This window comes from Oreochromis aureus, linkage group 4 (assembly GCF_013358895.1).
Source record: "Oreochromis aureus strain Israel breed Guangdong linkage group 4, ZZ_aureus, whole genome shotgun sequence".
NCBI classification, from domain to species: Eukaryota; Metazoa; Chordata; class Actinopteri; order Cichliformes; family Cichlidae; genus Oreochromis; species Oreochromis aureus.
In genome coordinates, this window is record NC_052945.1 from 18,072,197 (window position 1) to 18,087,325 (window position 15,129).

The following is a 15,129-nucleotide window of genomic DNA, read 5'->3' on the forward strand; positions in this document are numbered from 1 at the left end:
TTAGGGTTCATTTTTGGAAAAAGAATAGAATTTACTCCCAATTTTCTTTCTCTCTCTTTCTTACACACACATATAGTTGTATTTCCATGACAGTGACTTACATTCATTTCCTGGAGACTTTGTCTAATCCAAATGTAAAGCTAAATGTTAATTTTGTTTGATAATATGTTGTATGATGTTTCGTTCTGTGTAGCACTCATTATTTGCAAGATGAAATTTTTTTTACAAGAAGAAAAAAAGTAGAATAAATTTAACAGAGAAATGATAAAAAAAATATTTTTTTTATATATTAGAGGATCAATTTACATGATCATGAAGATAATGAAGTGGCACAAATGACACATATGGTGTAATGAAAAGAATAACTAGTGTTTGTAATGGTAGCGTTGCCAGTTTGATGTATTACTTTACAAAGAATACCAAGAATATAGAGCTCCACTTCTTTTAAATCCATACATCTTTAATTCTGATATATGAATATAGATTTATTATGCACACCTACGAATGGTTTTTTATATGGGATTTCTATTTTTTGCATGAGTAGTTATTGGATTTCCCGCTGTTGGTCTAAAATCAGACAGACCATAAAGTGTAGCTGCAGACAACTACTCATAACTTATTTCTTAAGAAAGAAACCACCATTGTTAAAGCCAGATAAGGAAGTTAGTGGGGAAAAAATTACATCTCTTTCCTTCTGTGGACAGTAAATATTTCTTCCTCTCTTCTGAGGAATTTTGATCTGTAGCACGTAGGCCAACGTGGTGACAATTTTTTTCTTTCTAGACTTCTATGTTCTTTTTAGCAGCCTGCGAATAACCCCCAAAGCAAAAATATTCATTTAGTCTTTGCCCATTTCATTCAGTTAAATGTTGTTTAAAAAAAGAAAAGAAAAAAGCCAAAGTTTGTTGAACTGAAGCAGCTCAACTTAGTTACAGTTTAATTTCTCTTAGCATTTAACACTGAAAGAAGATCAAACCAGTGAAATGTTTAACCATGCAAAACTCTTTCATTTGACCGAGTCTTGAAAAAAATAGCTTTCTCATGGTCACGGTGATACAGAGTTAGCATTAGTGATTATTTCCTCATTCAGTGCAGGCTGAAACAGAGGGGAGACTCAAACAATGGGTAACTTTGACTTTTCAGCACTTCCAGCATGTTAGAGGGACTACAAAGCAGGACTCTATTGCCCAAACAGCTAAACAACAGTGTTGATATCAGCTGAGATCGTCACAAGAGAAAAGCAGTTTGGTTTCTGTGGTCAGCTACTGACATCTACTGCTAGCTTCTGTGACGTGTGAGCCAGACCGTACCAAGTAATCGCTCTGTTATTATAAAACGCTCTTTAAAGAACAGCCAACCATACAAATATGTATCAAAGTTATATTTATTTCTTCTCACAGCAGAGTTATAATACACCATCTTTCATAAAGCAGGATTTTTCTGTCATGTCTTAGTTACAGACTCCAAAATAAACACTTCTTTTACATTGCACATTTTACAGTTTCTTGTAACATGTAACAACAAGAGTCATTAGGATTGTAATATCTGCGATCTACTCGCTTGAGTTAAAAGACTGTAGTGTGAATAGCATTCGCACATCATATCAACTTATACCCGAGGTTTGAGCTTTAGCTTAGCCAGATAACACACAATTTCTCTCATCTTATTAAATATTCATGATTTCTTTCAAATAAAACAACATTAAACTAGTCACCCATCTTAAAAACAACAGAAGGAGCTTTACACTTAAAATTGTAAGGCAGCAGGTTTTTCCTAAAGCATCAAAGGAGGTTTTATTCTTTCTCCATCACGCTTTCACAACCACACACAGGTGCTTTAAACATTACAGCAACACATTACTTGATTCTCCAATTTCTTACATTGCACAGTCAGAGCTCTGTGTTCATTTTCCCGTGTTAAATCTGAAGCTTTCCAAACTCTTCCCAGAAATATTTTACTTGGCACAAAAAACCAAAAAAAACTTCAATCTCAAATAGATTATGAGTCACTGGTTACAGTTGCTGTGCTTCAGGTTGATGGTTAGTATAATTACCCCCCCCTTTACGTTTTACTCCTGATTTAAAATAAATAAATCGCCCTTAAACAGAAGTGATCTGAAAATTAAAATAAAAACAAAAATTAAGTGGTGTAAGAAACATTATTCATTCATTATTAATCTTTGGCTTGCATAGATAAACACGTTAAAGTTGAGAGGATTCTCTTTACAAACAAGCTTTTCACTCATTTCCAGCTCATCCGTATCAGTTAGGATTACTAAATACATATTGCCTGAACATTACAGCAGCATACCATCCCTGATCATACAGAGCCTGCATAAAAGCTCTCATGCATCTCTGCTTGTGGCGTGTCTAACTCAATAATCATCACAGGTCCTCAAAGATTTTGTATCTTTCAAAGATAAATATATTAAGCTTTACTCTTTCCCCCCCCCCCTCCCAACTCTTAAAAGCAACACTTTGTCTTAACAGAAGCAAATGGAGGAAATCTGTTTTGAATTAGAGGAAAAATTTTTACAAGTGCAAAAAAAAAAAAAAAAAAAAAAAAAAATTTCTGTATTTCAATCTGCCGCAGCAACTGTGAGAAAATTCGACGTCTCACAGATCTTCCTTGCGGTTCTTCATCTGTGCCTTCTTTCTATCAGTCCAGCAGAAGAGTGTCTGACCAGCTGTTATTTTCCACGCCAGTGAGGAAAACGGGTCACCTCCATTCTTAGCATTCAAGGATTCTCCATCCGGTTTAAGCACAGGGCAGCATGAACCCTCTTTTATGTCACTCTGCATCCCTGCGCAGCCATGTCACCGAAATTCGTAAATAGGCATACTGTGCTCTCGAATATGGTTCAGGCTTAAAGACTGGTACCTGCAGAAAATAAGATGGAAAAACAAAACCAACCATCAGACGTGTTAATATGAAAAACTGCAAACTGTTTTCACACAACTCCAGATAAAGTTGTTAGAATATCATCCAGGCATCGGCCGAGTAGTCCTTCCTGACATCAGACGAGGTCTCACCAACATGCTTCCTTTATATGCTCAGGATCCAGCTCGAGCAACTGGCCTTCTTTTACCACATTTGCACTACTTGGGTACTTTAAGACTCAGAAAATGGGGCAGATTCAGTTTTACTTTGAAAAAGTAAACAACTGGCAAAGAGAAAGACTTCTGGAAACACATTCCTGATAGAATCTCATCTGCTGCAATAATTAAGCCAAACATTGTCCACATTATACCACAATGTATCAGCGTTTAAGAATTTTGCCTGTAAAATAGCAGCTATGCCCTAAACATCAAGCATGGTTTGGGTAAAGAATCGTATAGTGATCATTGTCTGCATGTTTGACTAAATTCTTTCTAAACCTGTAGGAGGAGGAGTCATTTTTGTCAATTGTGGATGACTGATGCCTTGGCATGGAATAAGCTCATCAGTCCTTTGGCTGACTGAGTTAATAGTACAAATGGCAATTTTATTTATATAGCACATTTAATTCTAAGTAAAGTAAATGTGCTTCACACAAAGAGATTAGAAACATTACAACATGTGTAGGTTTTACAATGCTTTCAGGCAGTAACATAAGTGAAATAACAGCAATATGAGGCCATAACAAGTTACAGAAAAGAATGCAAAGGACTGCTGAAAGCAATTTAAAACTTAAGTAAAAATGAGGACGTATTATTACTTTCAGGAACTAAATCAATCTTGTGTGAGTACACCTATTCAAATTGGCATGACTCCCTCTAGTGATGGATAATAACCCTGACACTGTTCCAATTTATTCCCACTTTGCAACACCTCCCAATTTATATTTTTCTGCTATTGTAGCCACCATATACTCCTGGCTTACTTTCAGGAGCAGAGCATTTATTACCACTGCTACTCTTCCCCTTTACGATATCAAAAAATTTGTACAAATAAATAAAAAACAAAACTAACAGTGATTTGTAAATTTCAGAACAACATGTTTGAACTGCACAAGTGTAACACTTAAATACATTAACTCATTTTGAAGTCGATGTAACAACATGCCTGAAAAGTGCATCTAAGCGAGGCAAAGTTTCCCAGAAGCAAGGATGGTTGGAGCTTAGCAATTGACAGAAAACCACATCTAGAAACTATTGAACAAATTCAGAAAAACTTTCCATAACACAGAATTGTTAAGACTGAATATCTCATTTAAGGTATCATATCAAAGACAGAATCTGAAGACATCTGCACACAAGACTAAAAATCATCAATCTATTTAATTGGTAAATGGCCTGTATTTATATAGCGCTTTACTAGTCCCTAAGGACCCCAAAGCGCTTTACATATCCAGTCATTCACCCATTCACACACACATTCACACACTGGTGATGGCAAGCTACGTTGTAGCCACAGCCACCCTGGGGCGCACTGACAGAGGCGAGGCTGCCGGACACTGGCGCCACCGGGCCCTCTGACCACCACCAGTAGGCAACGGGTGAAGTGTCTTGCCCAAGGACACAACGACCGAGACTGTCCGAGCCAGGGCTCGAACCGGTAACCTTCCGATTACAAGGCGAACTCCCAACTCTTGAGCCACGATCGCCCCATTCTGCTTCTCCAATTCAGATTGTGTTGAGGGTCAGGGAAACTGAAATACTTTTTGGAAAATGAGAACGCTGGTCCTTCTGACTAAAAAGGAGATTGACCAGCTGGCCTGTTGGCAATACTCTAACAAGCCTGCTTTTCTCTGGCATATGGGTGCATCCACAAGTCTTTTCTCCCCACAGGAGGCCTTCAGTATTTCAGCAAGACAATGCTAAACCATATACTGCATCAATTACAGCAGCATGGCTTCATAGTAGAAGAGTCCAGGTGCTGAACCGGCCTGCCTGTAGTCCAGACCTTTCACCAACTGAAAACATTTGGCACATAGTGAAACAAAACGTACAACAAAGCCAACTCGAGACTGTTGGGCAGCTACAAATCTATGAAGACAAAAGTCCAGCAGCTGAACTTCTGTTCCAGGTAGTTTACAGAAGATTAAGAAAATAGGAGGCTACACATTGGTAAACACAGCCCTTTTCTAACTTTTGAGACGTGTTTTTGCCATTAAATTACAAATGAGTTGATCTTTTTCTTAAAATGGTACATTTGATCTGTTTTCTTTGTACTACTGTGAATAAGTTTACGATTTGCAAAATTTTACACAACATTCCAACAAACACATGGATGCAAAGTCACACGACTGAGTTGCATGTGTGAGAACTGTTTTAATGATTAGTAATTACCACTCTGAGCTCCGATGATAATAGTAACCCTCAATAGTGGCTGTGGACTTTTGGTAGCAAATGTAGTAGAAACCTGCAAAGGAGGCACCACTGATGTCTTTGATCGTGTGGTCTGGAACAAGAAACTGCTCCTGAGTGCACAACAAGAGCGGAGGTTAAAGTCTGACCCCAAGCTGAGAACATGCAGAAATTAATTTCACAGCTAAAATGAATGACAGAGCGCCAACCTTCCACCTCATGAAGATATAGTCACTGTTTTCCAGTGCATCATAGTCAAAGTCATCAGAGTTGAAGTTCCTGGCATATTTGCAAAAAGCCTTGAACTTGCTCTGGTGACAAAACAGAAGAGCAGGAAATAAATACCAACATCTGCAACAGATATTCTGACAGTAACCAACTGGATATAAAAAAAAGTTGCTAAACACAGATGTCACATTAATTAAAGCACTGCATCATTAGTAACACCTGTGCTACTCATGCACCTTAATATCAGGTCAAAACAAAAAGCTGTTGTGAAATAGGTTTTGTTTGATTCCCCTACTTTATCTTCTGCCATGTAGTAAATAACATCTATTGTTAGTTGAAAAACTTAATTTTTAATATTAGACATGGGGGGGGTTTCCCCACAAGAAAACCCCATCGCAGTGCATCTCAAACTGTGGGACGTGAAGCCACTGGTTGAAAAATTGAGCTTCACCGTGGATTCTCGCTCTGTCTTTTTTTTTTTTAATTGCTTTTAATCACTCATATAAACGGCATGGTGTGGAGCGTAATGTTTTCCCTTTGTGCAGTTCGCCATTCCTGAAAAACTTTGAGAGGCAATGACGTCCGCACACAACATTAGAAAAGGCTTTCCTGGAAGACATGAGGACACAAACTGCCCTTAAACTGGTTAGATAAGAAGCTGCACGCGCTGTGGTGACTTTAACTGTGCCCTTTCCAGAAAAAGCTGTGTCATGGTATCCAATTTTCCAAACTAGAGAAAACTAGTCGAAACACTTCAAAATCAATGATGAACAAAACTAAAAGCACGTTGTTGGTTCACGTGCCCTTTATTGATCAACTACTACTTCTTTGATCATTGCTAAATTATTAACAGCACTTCCTGCATCAGTTAAAATAAGTGAATTAAAAATCAGCAGGACTTACCCAGTGTTTTTTATCCACATCCTCATCCGCATCCCACTTTCTAGTTAAAAATGGCCTTTTCCGGCTGATCATTTCTCCAGCGAAGAACGTTGTTAGAGTCGGATACTCCTGCCAGACACAGAATGAATCAGGAGGAAAAGATAAAATGGGACTGTTTGCAGTGTGAGTTGGTACTCATTTTAAAACTGCATTTATCCTGCACTATGCAAATTGCCTATTCAAATGTTCAGATTTCCTATGATTTACATGTTGATGGGCAGGGCTTAAGCTTCACGATCAGCAGAGAAGATGTAGTGCATTGTTCCTTTTCATGTGGCTGTTTTCACAATTTCTTAAAATATGGTACTGCATAAAATATAAAAAAAATAATAAAGCAGCATTAATGTGCCAAACAAAGTAAGGGGAATGCTCCCTTGCTTTAATTTTCTCATGGATACCTGGTGAGCTTTACGACTACTTTACTCACAACCTGACTTCTCATCTTTCACTCACTCTGCCTAAGCTGAACTTTAACCCAGGATCCCCCGACCTTTTTGCTTCCATATGTTACATAATGTAATGGGTATACAGCTGACACTTGAGCTTAAGCATGTGTGGTTGGCCCTAAAGGCCTCACATCTAGCAAAGTCTACTTTGCTTAAGTTGAATGAATGTGATTGTTCTAGGGAAAGTAAAAAACAAACAAGAGTTGGCTGATGCAACTAAGCTGGCCATTATTTAACTAAAGTTAAACTTGGCTCTTCTTTTACTATTACTGATCAGTTGATTGATTACATTTTTTAAGAATGGGAATTTTTTGGCTTTTGAAGTGGAAAGGTTGTGAACCACTGGTCTAACGTACTCTGTCACATTGCAGCCTGCTTAAAGCGAGTGGAAACCAGTCAGTGGCTCGACTTCAAAAGAACTACTAATGATGTAGCTGGGAGACTTACCTCAGTCAGGCCATTGATTTTCAGGTAGCCACACAAATACGAGTCCTCTACAGTCACATGCTGAGAAAGACAGAACACATATTTTACGGATGGATCCATGACAAGCACAAAATCCTTCATGGTAACAAGAAAACTGCCTGTAAGTTGGTGGGAAAGCTCACCGAGATGGGGAATATTATATTAGCTGTGTCAACACCAGCTGCTACATTAATACTGCAATTTAGGTAGCTTTTAGAGGGGGTTAAACGTCAACTTGTCTGTGAAACATCTGCTTTTAAAGCCAAGTTGCCCCAAATTCAAACTCCAAAAGAAGACATAAGGTCATCTAAGCTAGCTCAGAATTTGCTCAACGTGTACGAAAAGCAACAAAAAACAAAAAAACGAGCTAATGCAGCTAACGTCTGGAAAGATAGCAAGTTAGCAACTATGGATGCACAGAGTCTACTCATATGCAGACTTTGTATATAACTATACAGGACCACAAAATTACCTGTAAGACCACCTCAACGTGATACGAGTTGCCTTTACTCTTCTGGTATCCACGAAACTGTGCGCCGCTGTACAGAAGCGAGGTGGCCACCCCCGGCTGGTGGGTGTTGATCGGGGCAGGGGGGACGAGAGAGGCCGAGGATAGGCAGGCCGATCGGGTGGTGCCGCGGTACTCTGCTCGGACAGGCATGACGAGCGATAAGGTGCCACCGTCAGCAACCGTCATGAGCTTTGTCACCGGGAACACCGCAGCTGCAGAGAGAAAAAGTGGGTGCTGACAGAGGAGGGCCTGTCAGCTACGTAAATTCTCAGAGCTCCAAAACTTCGCTCAAATGAAAACGCAGTCCGAGAACTCGCTTCTGCCAAACGCCTCTTCCCTGAATTTGATTGGCTGGGAACTAGCGCGCGGCTGCTTCGGCTGGACTCTTATTGGAAAAGGCGACGAAAGTCATTCTGGGTATTGTATTCAAATCTCACGCAGGTCAAGATTTTTTTTCTTTTAAAAGTAGCTTTATTTATACACTTTAACACAGACAGCGACCAACTCACGTTTGCATTATTTAGTATATTTTAAAAAATATGGGTCTGAAATGCTGAAATCACACATAGAATCATACAATATTTTAGAAAGTGTTGAGATTAATTAAGGTTAATTCACAACAGTTCAATAACATAATTAGGTAAACAAAAGAGCAGAATGGTCAACGGTTCACCAATCTGGAAAAAAACAGTGTCTACAAATTGCGTTACAATTTCAGTTCCATAACATGCAATTGTAAAGACTAAATATCTCTTCATCTACAACACATAAAATCAACAAAAGATTCAGAGAAAATCTCTGCCTATGAGACAAGGCTCAAAATCACTGCATTACACACAGGTGCGATTCCAGTGCATGGACTCAGGAATGCTTCCAAAAAAACATAATTTGCTGTGCCGTCCACAAATACAGGTTAAACATCTATGATGGAAAAAAGAAGACACGTTATTCACAAACACCACCGTCTTTTCTAGACTAATGCTCATTTACAGTGCTGTGAAAAACTATTTTCCTCCTTTCTGATTTATACCAATATATTAGTTTATTCATACCAACAGTCAAACATGGTGGTGGTAGTGTGGATGGTCTGGGGCAGCTTGTGGCCATGATGTCTTCATCAGTACATTTGGTTCTATGTAAAAATGTCCACTTGGGTGTGTCCCAAGTCAGGAATATCAGTGGACGATGCAGGGTGGTGGGAAGAAATGGGGCAGGAGTAGGAGTGGGGTCAGGGGGCTGAAAGCAAGGGATGTTTGCAAACAGTCCCTGACAAAAAAAACATAACATCAACAAACAAACATGTGAATACATTAAAGCATTGCACACTGACCAAAATTTCCCACGTGTGGGGCTAATAAAGGTTTATCTTATCTTACATTTTTCCTCTTCCAATGCTTTCCAGGCTTCCAGTAATTTGATCTTTATATTTTCACCATTCTTTGTATTTTGCATTGCCTTTGCTGTCTCTTGCATTTTTTTTCTCCTCCTCAGGTGCGTTTTGAGCTTCTAACAATGCCTTCTTTACATTTTCAGTCTCATTTCTTGCCTCCTGTTTACCCCCTTTTCTTCCTCAAGTGTTTTCTGGACATTCAACAACTCCTTCTTTAGCTGTTCAGTCTTTGCGTTCTCCAGTTCCTTTGTTGCCTCCTGGTTTTTACTTTTCTCCTCTTCAAGCACTTTAAGGACTTCCTGTAATTCTTTCTTGGCATTTTCTGCTTCCTGTTTTGTGTTTTGAAGTTTCTTTTTTGCCATCTGTGTTACACTTTTCTCCTCTTCAAATGCTTTCTGCAAATCCAACAGTTGTTTTGTATTTTTGCTTGCTGCTTTCTCTTTTTCTTCCCTTTCTGTGCTTTGTGGGCATTCAGCACTTCCCGCTTTGCACTTATAACTTTCTTCTCTTTATTTTCTATTCATTTTCTTTGACCTCCGACCTTCACTTTTCACTTCTTCAAGGGTTTTTGGATTTTAAGATTCCTTGTTTACACTCCACCGTTTTGCTTATCTTTCCTTGGTCATTTTGGCCTTTTCACCAATAAATGAATCTTTTATAGAGAAATTCAGGGCAATTGATGTTGTCTTCATCTGAATTTGTTTGTAGTGAACTGTAGTTTTGTTGGTTGTGAGCAGAGGTGCTTGTATAGATGCCCTTCCTTCCCCCAAAGGGGATTTGTGTCTCTGCCTGGAACTGAACCAGCAACCTTTCATTTGCAGAACGAGTGTGCAAGTACATCACAGAGCGACTGTAAGTGTGATAAATACAGACACACACAAAACAGAGAAATCAGAAAGGGGTTAAATACTTTTTCACAGCACAGTAGCTCATGCCCCGAGTATAGGTTCATGCTCTGTGTCTTTTTTTCTCTTTTAGTGGTAGTGTTTGAACCCTCATTTGTGAATACAACAAACAACTGTATTCACTGACAGTGGTTTTTGAAGTGTTCTTGAGGCTGCCGAGTGGTTTCCACTATATCAACTCCTCCAGCTGCTCCCTCAAATTATCCATGTATCTGTGGATGTCTGAGATGTTCGTGCGGTTCCGCTTAAGTTCCTCATCTTGTATCTGTAAAAAGCAACAAGGTCGTCAAACAAAGAAATATTCTTTGATCAAAGAAATATTAAAAGTCTTGAGTCCCCCTCTCATTTCTTTATATTTTGCTAAGAAAATTGGAAATGCATGCAGTGATTTATTGAAATGTGTAAAAAAACCAATTGGAAAACAAAACAGAGCCTGAAAATCAGTATTTATTATGTCCATCTTTATTCTTCAACACAGTTTGAACTCTCTTAGTCGTAGTTTTCAGGAATAGTCGAAGGACATTCAGATGTCTTCTTTGGATTCTATTCTCTCAAGAAACACCATTTGAAACCCTACAGAACTACTGCTCAAGATCACTTAAAAAAATACAAAAAGGTTTGGCTCCTTAGAAGCAACATATAAAGAAATTAGGGTAAGTACACGATTTTTGTGTCGACTTTACATTAGACTGTTTGTTTAATGTAATATCAGTTCTCTACCCCTTTAATGAGGGCCTCCTTCCAGGCTCTGATGCCTGTAGTCAGCTGAGTCTCTCGGTCATTGATCTTCAGGAGGTGGTTATCGTGGGCCGTGGCCAGTGCATCCATCACTGCATCTCTGTTTTCAAACAGCTACAATATAAAACAGAGGAGTGACAGAATGAGGCCAGTGATACTGTTAGCACACCATGTTTTAAACTCACCTGAAGAATTATATTAGACTTGATCTGGAATTGAAAAACTATAATGCAGTTTTTGTATTTTCTATGATTCTCTTTTTTTTTTCACTCTTTGAAAATTCCACGCAGTGATCTGCACCCTCTATTCATGCACAGTTATCTGTTAGATTAACAAAGACCAGAATAGAGACAGAAACTTGCAGGGGTTTTTTCAGCCATATATTTGTAACCATATATTTTGTAATACCAGTTTGGCTTATAAAGGACAACACTGACCATTATAACATTATCTGGCAAATCCTCCTTCCGGGTGTCAATGGCCACTGTCTGCAAGATTTCAGCAGCAACTTTTTGCATCTTCTGATAATAGTCATCTTCAAGATGTCGACAGTGGGAGAACGTATGGTTTTGTTAAAGAAATCTCTCACACAGGAATACATCTGATTGATTAAAGCCCATCAAATGCTATGACACGCTGGTGAGTTAATCAACCACTTTCTTCTGCTTATCCAATTCAAGGTTGCAGGGTGTGCTGGACAGGTCACCAGTGTGTCGCAGTGCTCATGACTATATAATTATTAGCATACATTAATGAGTGTTTTTAGAATGTTTTTGAAGCAATTCTGTTGTTTTCCTGTAAAAAAAAAAAAAAGGATATATCCCCTGTGCGGTTTCACTGAAGTGTCTAACCATGTCTGAGACGCTGCTGTCAAAAGTTTTGATCTTCTCCTGAAATGACCAAGCAGCATCACTGTGATTAAATGTGAAACACAGACATGGAGTCTCATGACATAACAAGTATTTTAACATTATTTATAAAGTAAGAAATTTCATGAGATTTCATTGGGATATTTTACAAATTATACAAGGTGTACAATCTCTAGCATACACTAACCTCCATCTCGCTGACAAGCTGAAACTCCAGTGTCATGAGGTTTTTACAGAGCCGGTTAATTTCATCATTGCAGTGGTCAATCTTGACTTTGCGTACCTCTGGGTCTGATAACTGCTGAAACTCTTCTGTCCTCTTTAAAGGAGAAAACAGAAGAGATCATCTCATGCTGAGTCATTGCATTCATGTAAATCACTGTGCACATGGAAAAGGGGATTGCTCCTTGCTTGCCTCTTTGTGTTCATGATTAAACTTTGCTAAAATCTGCGATGCCTTCTCCTGGCAGTCTGTCACAGCCTTTTCTTGGCAACTGAAGAAAGACTTCACCTCCGTCTCCCTTCGTTTGTGCTCAGCCAAGCCCATTTCAAATAACTGTGTACACAGCTCCCCCATTTGGTGCTCAAATGTAAGTGTAAGGTCAAGGAACCAAAAGGAATGATTGGTTTGGCCTGTACTATGACAATAATAACAATGCACGCACGGATTAGGAAACCAGGATGATAAAAGATATGTTTGAATCAGAGAATCCACTCCTGGCGCACAGTGCAGTGTTTGTGCTTTTGGATCATCTTTAAACATGTTCTTAAACAGAGAAGAGCCATTAAGGAACTCCACAAAGGCATCCTGCACAAGAAACAACAAAAAAGAAAACATAAGTGTCAGACTGTATGTATACAAATCAACAGATGACTCACAAAAAAAAGATAGTACTCGATGTAATTTTAGCTCAGCTTCGTGTCTTTGTCGAGCCTCATCAGCCTGGTGTAGCTCCAGCTCTTCAAGTCTCATTTTCTCAAGGACATAGTGATATTTGATAGATGCTTCCTTTCTCTGTACATACACAGAAATAAAATGTAGTTACTCTGCATCAACCAGCAATTCATAAATGCACATGAGGATGACTTTCAAACAAGCTTGGGTACAGTCAGCTTTACTGTTACATCTGTCTCCCTCTCATTCACACACATACTCTGTTTTGCTTCTACTGACCTTCCTTCTTCTCTCTAGAGCACACCTCCATTTCTCCAGACTCTCTTTCACCTGTTCCCTACTCTCACTATGGATCACATTTTCATGTGCAAACAGTGTAGTCAACCTGTCCATCACCACTGCAAACAAAAAGGGGCTCAGGTGTAATCCCATCCCCACCTTGAACTCATTTGTCACTCCTTCTACACACCTCACCACTGTCTCACTGTCCTCATACATGTCCTAGGCTTGGGTATACTCATACTCTGTAAATATGTATGTAAATGCTACTTTAAAGGTAAGCGTAGAATAAAAACGTAGATTGGGTTTGCACTTACTGTCTTCTGGTCAAGTATTCTGGAGTCTAGGAACATCAACTTTGGAAAGTAGGCAGCGATGAAAAATCTGTAATCACCCTCGTTTAGGAAAGGATTTCCAAACAGGTTGACTGCTGCCAGGTTCTTGAACTTCCTGAGGTAGAGCACCTTTGAAATGCATTAGGTTAATTAAACAGTAACACATGAATGTTTCCTCATACTTGCATTGCAAATGCAGAAAAGTTTCTTACATTATCCAACTGTCCAATTAGGTTGTTTGAAATGAAGAAATGAGTTAGGTTCTCAAGTGTGTCCATATTTTCAATGACAGAGATTTTGTTGTTGGATAGATTCAGCACTTCAAGCTTCTGCACACACTCCAGACCCTCTATTTTCTCAATCTTGTTGAATGACAGATCTGAGGGACACATTCGAAATTACTCTCATCATTACCAGTAGTTTCTGAGCTGATATAAGATGGCAGTGCCTACACATCATTTGGTCAACAAGAACAAACTTTGTATCTTACTAAGCCACGTCAGATTAATCAGATGGTCCAGTCCCTGGATCTTCTCTATAGTGTTGTTATTTAACTCAAGTTTGGACAAAGATGAGAAGTCCCATAAGTGGTCAATCTTCAGGATGTCTGAAAATATATTAAAAAAACATCATCTCACTCAAGCAAAATCAGCATGCTAAACATTGCTACATTCCTCATCACCTTCATGATTTTCCCCTCACTTTTGTACTCCAGACTTAATTTCTGGACTTCATTAAAGTGGATTTGGCTCGCATCTGGAAAACGCAGGACGTGATCTGGATTAAACAGCTCCTGCACAGCATGCTGCAGGATCTCTTTATCCATCGACGTGGGCTCAGAGATAATATATTCCGAGCTCATGCTGCTGTTTAGAGACCGGAGACAGACTTGGCATCACTTTACACTCTGATAAAAAAAAGAAAAGAAAAATATGTCATTAAAAACAAACAGAACTTAAGAAACCAGGAAGGGGGTAAACGCTTTTCCACATCACTGTATGCATATTTGAGAGTATTGCTTTGAATATACTGCCAAACACCGTCATTGGCTCTCTAAGATATAAATACCTGAATTTAGCCAAAGCCAAACCTACCTACTGCTGTTTTTGTCACCGCAAAATGCTTAAAAATACAGAAAACCAGCTGGTGTTATCGATAAACTCAGTATGCCGCTACTTACCTCTGTTGTTTACGCTCAGTTACATAGCAACAGGTTCATTTTAAGCTGCATTCAAGTACTTGATCCCGTTGAAAAAAGCATCAATCTGAGACAGGACTTTGTAAGAGTTTTGCTTTAACTATAAATCCTGTCTTTTAAGTCTGATGTTATCTTGTCCCCCAGCTTTTTTAAACATGCCATTATGGAACCAAGGCTCAAAAAACCCAACCTGGACCCAACACTACTTCAAAATTTAAGACCTATCTCCAAACTCCCATTTATGTCAAAACTCCTTGAGAAGGCAGTAGCTGTCCACCTTACGGCATACTTGGAGAAATATAACATCCATGACCGTTGTCAATCTGGGTTCCGTAAATTGCATTCCACTGAGACAGCACTACTGAAAGTTACTAATGATATTATGATGTCAGCAGACTCCGGAGAATACACAGTCCTAGTCTTGTTAGACCTTACCTCAGCCTTTGATACAGTCAACCATACCATCCTGATAAACAGACTGAGAGACCTGGTTGGGATGTCTGGCTCTGTTCTAGACTGGTGTTCATCTTATATATCTGAAAGGAGTTTTAGTGTGTCTGCAAACCAGATCATGTTGGAATCTACAGAGTTGTTGTGTGGAGTTCCTCAGGGCTCTGTGCTGGGACCTATTCTGTTTTTA

At 39.0% G+C, this 15,129-nt stretch overlaps 2 protein-coding genes across 7 annotated transcripts; both read right to left on the reverse strand.

Annotated features, from left to right (window-relative positions):
* Positions 1-1,368: 1,368 nt before the first annotated feature.
* Positions 1,369-8,247, reverse strand: gid4 (GID complex subunit 4 homolog). Its single transcript, XM_031730108.2, has 6 exons — positions 7,842-8,247; positions 7,352-7,411; positions 6,420-6,527; positions 5,498-5,599; positions 5,271-5,401; positions 1,369-2,880 (listed from the first exon to the last, which is right to left on the reverse strand). Exons 1-6 carry the CDS (start codon positions 8,064-8,066, stop codon positions 2,817-2,819), a joined length of 690 nt encoding a protein of 229 aa, XP_031585968.1. The 5' UTR covers positions 8,067-8,247; the 3' UTR covers positions 1,369-2,816.
* Positions 8,248-8,355: 108 nt separating this feature from the next.
* Positions 8,356-14,485, reverse strand: drc3 (dynein regulatory complex subunit 3). 6 transcript variants are annotated; one of them, XR_005612749.1, is made up of 13 exons: positions 14,386-14,458; positions 13,994-14,198; positions 13,782-13,898; positions 13,504-13,670; positions 13,274-13,420; positions 12,478-12,797; positions 12,198-12,372; positions 11,970-12,101; positions 11,733-11,803; positions 11,351-11,474; positions 10,896-11,027; positions 9,257-10,440; positions 8,356-9,146 (listed from the first exon to the last, which is right to left on the reverse strand). XR_005612749.1 is itself a non-coding variant. In XM_039610806.1 (13 exons), exons 2-13 carry the CDS (start codon positions 14,151-14,153, stop codon positions 10,345-10,347), a joined length of 1,554 nt encoding a protein of 517 aa, XP_039466740.1. In that variant the 5' UTR covers positions 14,154-14,198; positions 14,386-14,458; the 3' UTR covers positions 8,356-10,344. The 6 variants fall into 6 exon arrangements, 4 of the variants coding, with proteins under 4 accessions (XP_039466740.1, XP_039466739.1, XP_039466738.1 ...); XR_005612748.1 differs by having other exon boundaries at positions 8,356-8,801; positions 8,933-10,440; XM_039610806.1 differs by having other exon boundaries at positions 8,356-10,440; positions 12,478-12,590; positions 12,678-12,797.
* Between the last annotated feature and the right edge of the window lie 644 nt (positions 14,486-15,129).